Consider the following 8,933-nt stretch of genomic DNA (forward strand, 5'->3'; position numbering starts at 1 on the left):
ATCGATTTTTGTTTTGAAATGAGTATCGATGAAATATACTAGATATCTATTGAATATCTGGGTGAGTTCACGAGCACCATGCTACTGTACATATCTACTAAGAAATATTTTGTAAACCATCCTAAGACGGATGAACGTAAACCAACTAACTGGACAGTTTCCTATGAGTTAACACTACTACAGCTGACTCTAAAAGTCAGAGTTTCACTTTAAACTGATGTCAACTTCTCATTGCAGTTGTTGTCAGGAAACAACGTGCGATTGATGAGATCGTTTTCAAGAGATTTGAGCACTTGTCGGACATCCTGCACAAACTTCTCTTCTAATTCCTGTAGTAAAGCTTTCGTTTCCATTGTTCCACGATGTTCGGGTGGAGTGTTGGGAGTGGACAACAGCATGTCTAACCTTTTAGTATCTGTAATTAAAGAGGACATTTCTTAATAAATAGCAGTCGAGATTACCAGCTAGAGCGGTTTTCAGTTGAGTCTCGTACATTGTAAAACGAAAAGCAAAGTAATCACTCTAGCTAATGACAAAGGACACAAACAATCCAATGAACCAGTGAAAACTCCCAGTAATTACATTAAGCAGACGAAAACGCGGGAAAATGTGTGACTTATACCTACATCTTCATCTATATCTACATTTTGTTTTTTGTAATCTGCTAAAGGATTGATCGATCACTGCAGATATGTGGGTCGGTCCGAGAGCTAATTAGGATCAGATTTGGTTTTATCGCTAAGTGGATGAAAAGTGGGGCGGGTTCTTAAGGCAATCGTGTAGCGTAGCAATGCAAAATCGCTCTAGACAGGGTCGTAATGTATAAGCCCCCAAAAAATAAAGAGAAGACAATAAAAACTATCGCAACAGAAAGCTCTGGAAATATAGATATATTTTTTTACCTGGTAGCTTCATTCTGCACATGCGCGACCTACGACAGATTTCCCAGGTTGCACCAGACAGAAGAAAGAATGCGAGAATCCCCAGAGAGGTAAAAAGGGTCGGGTAAAACAGCAAACCCTCAGGATCAACTTCAAATGAGTTTTCAGTTCCCTCCAGTGACTCGCCCATGCCACTCTAAGGAAAGAAAAATGGCATGCATGCATGCATGCATTCATTCATTCATTCATTCATTTCCTAAGTTAAAAAAAGTCGTGAATTATTCGCTTTAAGATATTTTTGCAACAATCATATCATAGGCTTTCCAATTTAGTCTTTTCATTGTTATTACAACGATGATGGTCTCATCTAAAAATTTCCCTGTAACTGGGACGATTTAGAACATTATGTTAAGAATTTCAGCTGTCTCTTTGAGCCTAACAATTCCAGAAAGACTTGGAAAAAGAGTCACCTCCAGTGACTTCACTGCCCAAAAACTGGTTACTACTTTTTATTGGTCGATTTTTGAAATAGTTTTTCAAGCGATTTTCCCCTTAGCGAGTGAATGGATTGGCCGTGTCTTGTTTTACATTGTGCATGATTAAAGCAAAGTAGAATGCCGCCACTGAGTCGGCATTAGACGGCCAAGTTTTCAGACGTTACTTGACAGTGTTCAACTTGAGGAGATACTGTCCTTTCAGGTAGACCGCGAGCAGTCTCTCTCTAGCAGTCTCTCTCTTTTGCTCGAAAATCGGTGGTGAAGGACGCAAAACCATTGAGCGTGCACGCGTTGCATTTCATGCTCATACGTTCAAAACCGTTCACTTCTGTTGCGTTCCAGTTCGTTGGGTTCTTCCCTACGGATTTTCAAGCAAAAGAGAGACTGCTCGCAGTCTACCTTTCAGGCATCATAGGAAGTAAGAGAGAAACAAATGAATGCTTTAATACTTCAGGAGCAATTGACACCAACCTTGTTGTAATGATTCGCCATGTACAGTTCAGCATGTTCATACAGTTCGGACTCCTCGGAAAACCGAAAGTTCTTCAAACAGCTGACCATTGAAGAGTTTTCAACCTGCGCTCCATACTCCAGGTACTCTTGGGAAATGACTTCTTGTACTTTGAACTCGTCTACTGGAAAAAGGTGCTGGTAATGAGTTATGGTGAAACTGTCCATCAAAGCGCCTGAAGTTACCACAAAAAGCACTTTTAATACTATTTTGAATTGGTTAAGGTCATTTTGATGACAAAACGTTTTGACGGAAATACATTAGAAATACATAAACATATTGTACCTACGGCTTCCCCATCTGTTATTTTCTCTTTGATTTCTTCAATGGTGTGGACTCCTGTATCAAAACATAGACTATGGCAGGTACTCTAGAGCGGTTTTCATTTGAGTGTCGAAAATTAATTGGTTTTACATCACCTACGCTAAAGGATCGGCTTAAGAAATTTCCCTCCAATCAGAAGTGGAATTAAAACCAATCGTGACTCCCTCGCACATGTTTTCCCACTCATCGTGTCAGCCACATTTAAATTCTTTGAGGTTTGATTGGTTCACCGTATTGTCTGTGTCCTTTGTGACTGACTAGAGTGATTACTTTGGTTTTAGTTTTTCGACACTCAATTAAAAACCAATCATAACAAAACATCATCGCAGTTATGAGGACCATCAGATGGATACTGAATTAATAATTATTTTAATCACTGTATATGGGTTATTGACCAATTGTGAGGTCAAGATGGCTGGATATTGGCCAAGTTCTTTTTTGCGTGTTTATGGACCTCGACTCCGTCTCGGTCCATAAACACGCAAAAAAAGGAAGGAGGCCAATATCCAGCCATCGTGACCGAACAAGCTTGGTCAATAGAGGATTTATTACATGGCTTTCGAGGAAATTTTTCTTGCGGGACACGGCGGGTAATCCCTAGAGGGCAAGACGACTCCATCTTGCACGCTCGGCTAGCCAATCACAGCGCAGGATTTTGTTCATCTTGCGCAGCCGCTCACGGAGCTAGCCATATAATAAAAGTAATTATGATCTATACTTACTAATGACTTCTGCTTGTCGTTGAAAGCCTGTTGTGGCTTCAATGGAGCCAAAAAGAGCAGCCACCTATATCGGAGAGCATTTGAGTTTTGATTATTCTTATTTGCAATATCTATATTAGTTAGCTCTTATTAACCGAGCAGGAGGTCTCTGTGAGAGAATCGTGAAAGAGGTCGTGAGTACAGACCGAACGCAGTGAGGTCTGTACACACGACCGAGATCAAGATTCTCACATACGGACCGACTAAGCTCTGTTAATAAGATGTTTACCGTATGGCAAACAAGAACAATTTAATTTGTTTAATGTAATTGGTTTGTACTAACGGACATTTTGCTTGCGAACGGCGATGGGCTCAAATTAATTCTGCCAAAGTTTTCTCGTCCTCTTTACTTTTTTTCTCATCAGTCTTCCATAAATAAATATTGGTAGAAGAAAAAAAGTCAGTATTTTTGCATTTTAGTTTGCAAAAGAGTACTAGTCTAGATGCCGGTCTAGATGGGAAAACCGCTTTCAATATCGATTTCAGCCAATCAAATTCGTGAATTTGATAGTTCCCAGTCCTTGTGAGACAAGCCGTATAATAAAATACAATACAAGTCTATTGTGTCATACGCTAAGCTATTCAGGTGTGACATTACATAATGAAATATTAAATCTATACTTCTTTCCCTCCCTAAAAAGCGCCTTTTAATTGGCATCAGTGTCTAAGTTTTGCCGCATTTACGTACGAATTGGCTTAAAGAACAAATCAAACTACATTCAAAGTAATTACAAATGCTTAAGGAGATGTTAAAACTTAGCAAAAGGCGAGTTCGGAGGTTTTTGCTTGAGATATTAAAGGAACGATTAACCCAAAAGATCTTAAAAAAATACCCAAGTTGTGATCTTCTTGATCACAACAGACAAGAAGACAAAATACTTTTCTTGTCTAATGCTGACTCCTATTTCTGAAGCAAACAATTACGTCGACGTTTCCTTCAAGGAGCGATGAATATAAAAGTTACTTCCAAAAAGGACCATTTGACCATAACATCTATAAAATAGTAGCGAAAACGTTGTTGTCGCCATGCATACGGTGCCTGCGCCCGCAGTACGAGCGGTAATCAAAACCGAGCTGTCCTTCCCAATCGACACGACAATAACCTTTTTTATTTGCAACTAATAAAAATAAATGCTTTAAATGACTCTTTTCCAGTATGAAAGGTTGGCCGATTTCAATGCCTTTCCTTTTAACAGACAGTACAGTATTTTTCTCTTACTGAATCCTGATTGGCCAATTCAAATTTCAGGCGCACCAGCCATATACAAGGTTGTCGTTGCTTTAGAAAAAAAAAAAAATTTTTTTGATGCAACAGCGCTAATGATCCAGTTAAATTACCCGATATGTCAGTAGTCTACCGCCCTACCAATCCATTTGCGCTCTATTCCGATCATTTTAGCTTAAGTTTGTAAACCCACGTAAAACGCTCTCATCGCCTCATGCTCAAAATTTCTAGAGACAGTTAAATTCAATTGCCAGGCACCTTCTATACTCAGGGTTGGCGCCAGGGATGGATCTAGAATTTTTCAAACAGGTGGCCGGTACCTTGAGTTCAGAATCAATGAGGGGTGCCTCCAAAACGTTATTGCAATTTGAGAATTGGATTCTTATTTAAAACTGCTACCGGCAGAAATAATAGAAATTACAATGAGGTACCTGTCCCTAGTGCTTGCCTTCATTTCTGCCATAATATTAACGATCTTCATCAATTTTTATAATTGTTTGCTTTTCCAAAATTGGCCCAATATTACGTATTGTTTACGTACGGAAATTATTCCCCTGTCCCATGGATAAACTAATGCGCAAGCGCATTACAGACAAATAATGCCCGCGCTAGCCTGGGCGCCAATTACAGCAAATGTTCATGTTCGTGGGCAATAAGTTTGATATGGGTGGCTAGCCACCCAATTCACTTCTTCAAAATCCGCCCCTGGACACGCCCATGCTTTCAGTTACTAATGAGGCAAATATTAAATAAAATAAAACAAGAATGGCAACCAATAGGGAGTTAAATCCTGACTCCAATTCCTTTTTGCTACTTTAACTGTCGTAAAATATTGATAGCGACACATCGAAGGAATAATACATAGAGAGGCAATGGGCTTCTTTGGAATCATAAAACAGATTAAAGTGATTTGCTTTAGCACTCATGTAAGAGCCGTCACGTGATACCTTTGCTCGAGGCAGGGTAATCTCGGTGTCAAGGCTGATCGTAGTTAGAGCTGTTGTCAGCATTGCAGTGAAGATGGAACACATACAAATACCAGTTAGGATCCAGAAAATGGCAAACAATCTCCCGGAAATTGACTTTGGGCAGCGATCACCGTAACTGAAACAAAATAATTGGTGATTTTAATTATAAAAGGAGGGTAAATAAATGAACAGTGAGCTTGCTTTGTCCTTTGGTTGTTTATATAAAGCCTGTGGCAAAGATTTTCTTTAAGAACATTCGTTTGATTTACATGAAGAGCAACGAGTGCGCGAGTGAAATTCGTTTTGATTCAGAGTTAAAACGCAACTTCTTCAAAAAAAACACCTCATCTTGGTTACCTTTTGTTTCTTTTAATTACACTTATTTTTCATACATACATACATACATACATACATACATACATACGTTTATTGGATAAGTAGGTTTAAAATGAGCAACTGTACAGCTGATGTGGACCTACTACTACTAAGTCTAAATAAGAGAAACAGAAATTTACAATACAATTGTCATAAAGCTAAAATAATATATACAATAACGATGAAAAGAGTAATCAAATAATTTAAAAATACCTAAATTCAGGGTTCTATTATAATTTACAGAGCATTCCTTTTGGAAACTGATGTCTCTGACATAGGTCTTGATCGATTTTATCTTCCTTTTAAAAGAAAGAGGGTTTTCAAGCTGTTTGACAGTGTCAGGTAAAGAGTTCTAGGCAATTGCAGCTCTGTGTTTAAATGAACGACGGCCCTGTTCGGTTCTTGGCCTAGAGACAACAACATTTAACGATTTCCTAAGACTATAAGAAGAAGCGTCCTTGACGACTAGACTATTAACATCATCTAAATCTATATCATAAAAAGCTCTGTGCGTTATATTTAGAATACGAGAACAATAAAAATATTTTAATGGCATCCAATTTGCATTTATAAGTACTGTTTCGTCTTCCATTTCTCTTGGTAGTTTGTAGATAAGTCTTGCTGCTCTGAGGTGGATTAGTTCTAGATCTTTCATCAAATAATCTGAGTAAGAGCCCCACACAGCCATACCAAATAAGACGCTTGGGATTACTGTTTTGTAATAAATTGTTTCTAGTGTGGCTGTTGGTAAAAAGCTTATGCGTCTTAACATTTTAACTTTAGAGCTGTATGAGGTAGAGACAGATTTTACATGATAGGCCCAGGAGAGTCTTACATCAGTGGCTATACCAAGACATACAGAGAAAGATCTGTATTCAATGTTTTTGTCTCCCCAGACTAAATCCTTCAGAGGGCCGATAAAGGGTTTTTACCCAAGAGTAATGCATCACATTTCCCTTCATGAATAATCAATCTATTCTTTTGGCACCAGGTTTGTAGCTGATCTAATATCGCCTGGAGGGCTATAGCAACCTCATCAGTAGTCGGTTAATGTACGGTTACGGTCGCTGAACATTACAACTTTCCATTTCTTCACTCTCTTTCGTCATTGATTTGGGTTCGTAGGCTGAGGTACAGGCATTTTATAAGATGTTTATAGTAAGTTCAAGTTAGCGGCGAAACACATAAAATAATCTAACAAATATAAGTGCTCACTGTGCACCATATTGATCGATTGATTGCTGGAATATTGATTGACTGATTGATTGATTATTGGCTGTTGATTGAATGATTGATTGATTGGCTGGTTGGTTAGTTGATTGAGTGGTTGGTTGATTGATTGGTTGACGATTGATTGGTTGGTTAATTGATTGATTGACTGATTGGTTGATTGACTGATTGGTTGATTGATTGATTGATTGATTGATTGATTGGTTGATTGATTGATTGATTGGTTGATTGATGATTGATTGGTTGGTTAATTGATTGATTGATTGATTGGTTGATTGATTGATTGATTGGTTGATTGATTGATTGATTGATTGATTGGTTGGTTGGTTGATTGGTTGATTGATTGATTGATTGATTGATTGACGATTGATTGGTTGGTTAATTGATTAATTGATTGATTGATTGATTGATTGATTGATTGATTGATTGATTGATTGATTGGTTGGTTGGTTCATTGACTGGTTGGTTGCTTGCTTGCTTACTTGCTTGGCAGGTTGGTTAGTTAGTTTAGGTAGTTACATGTAGTTGGCCAGTTGTTTGGCTAGATTGTTTGCTTGGCTGATTGAGCATGACTGGATGAGTTTACGTCGCTTACCCAACTGTTGTCATGGATATAAAAGCCCACCAGAAACCTTCCCACGATCCTTGTATGAAGCTCACTGGAAATTCCTCTTTGTTCTTCCTGGTGTCCTGCGTGATGATCGCAACAACCAGTTAAGTACATAAAACCGTGACTCTAACTTAAAATAAAGGAAGAACTATTTCAGCGCTTTCTGCGTTAATCAAAATAATAGGAAAATAGCAAGTAAAATATTTCCCCACTTATATTAAAGACTGTTGATCAATGACACATTTATTGACCTCACCCTAATAATAATTACACCTTGCAGTTTGCGTGGAGGTTTAAACAATTCTGAGATTAAATATCTCACGATTTTAAAAACCTTAATTTGTACGTATCTTGTAAATGTTAATTCCTTTTTGTGAACTTATCTGATAAAACGTTTCCCAAAGTTACTAAGTAATTAAAAAAAAGCTAGTGTCATTTCGTACAGGTGACAACATCAATACTGAGTTAATTTTAGAATGACCACAATAATTATTCACCAATATCCAAGCGACGATTCCCGCCAATACAGACAGCAGTAACGTTATTACCAACACTGGCCAGGAGCTAAAAACGGAAGACAGAGTTTTGATGGGTAGGTTTCTCTTGTCTGCTCTCTTGACAACGAACGCCACTCCGGTGTAGGGAAGAATGGGAACCACTTTGCTCTGAGATTGTAATCCAGTTTCCTTGTAGTTGAGGATCACGGGAAGAATGATATCTGAATCGCTTTCAACATATTTCACCTCAAAGGCGTCGGCACAGCAGGCTTCCAACATAATGTGTAAAAATTCTAGAATAGAAAATCATCTAGGCTCAGTGTAGTGGTTTTGATCACTGTGATGCTTAGTACATGCTTATAACCACACATTTTTTTGGTTATAAATTAAGTAAGCAAAGAATTGACGACACTGTACCGATTAATTAAGGTCTGTTCTGGGTCAGAAGAAACGAAAACCAATAGGTCTTACGCATGATTACGGGCTCAAAATTTACCACCAAGACACGTTCGCGAAAAAACCTCAGGTGTCTTTGTGTTGTTTTCACGAGAGTATTCTTTTCATCTTTGCTGCCTAGGGAATTTATTCGCGACAAAATTTGCATTTGCATTTTAAAGCAAGGCTTGGTGGTGAAATTTGTTTGTCTAATGACATCATGCGTAAGGGCTATTCGAACTAAAGGAAAGTTCGAAACAACCGGGTTCGAAGTAGCCAATGATAAATAATTGTAAATAGAAGTTCAATTTCAAGGGACATAAACCTGAGTTCGAAATAATAGGGAACCTTATTCGGACTAACGGGCTCTAAAGGTGTAATGTATTTTTAAGCCAGACATCAAGAAAAGTAAAAATATTACTTTTTAAGAGCAACGCAACATGCACTCGATCTCGCTAATAACGTGCTAAAAAGTTTAGTTCACTCTTTTTCAAGTCTTTTCCTCATCTGTAACATTATAAAACTAAGATTGATTTCTAATTTTTGAGTTAACACTTACGTGGAAACAGGCCGTCGTAGGAAATTTCTGTTCCGTTGCTGTATTTAATGACATGAGGTT

The 8,933-nt window shown here is 38.1% G+C and overlaps 1 protein-coding gene and 1 pseudogene across 1 annotated transcript; both read right to left on the minus strand.

The window, feature by feature from the left end:
* Nucleotides 1–378: 378 nt before the first annotated feature.
* On the minus strand, nt 379–8,479 carry LOC145489903 (uncharacterized). The gene is made up of 7 exons (XM_081468983.1): nt 7,880–8,479; nt 7,368–7,462; nt 5,147–5,303; nt 2,936–2,999; nt 2,175–2,228; nt 1,850–2,064; nt 379–1,077 (listed from the first exon to the last, which is right to left on the minus strand). The coding sequence occupies exons 1-7, from the start codon at nt 8,156–8,158 to the stop codon at nt 859–861; spliced, it is 1,083 nt and encodes a 360-aa protein (XP_081325109.1). The 5' UTR covers nt 8,159–8,479; the 3' UTR covers nt 379–858.
* On the minus strand, nt 5,582–6,470 carry LOC145489228 (uncharacterized; annotated as a pseudogene).
* Nucleotides 8,480–8,933: the final 454 nt, after the last annotated feature.

The sequence above is a fragment of the Orbicella franksi genome, chromosome 6 (assembly GCF_964199315.1).
Source record: "Orbicella franksi chromosome 6, jaOrbFran1.1, whole genome shotgun sequence".
In the NCBI taxonomy this organism is placed as follows: domain Eukaryota; kingdom Metazoa; phylum Cnidaria; class Anthozoa; order Scleractinia; family Merulinidae; genus Orbicella; species Orbicella franksi.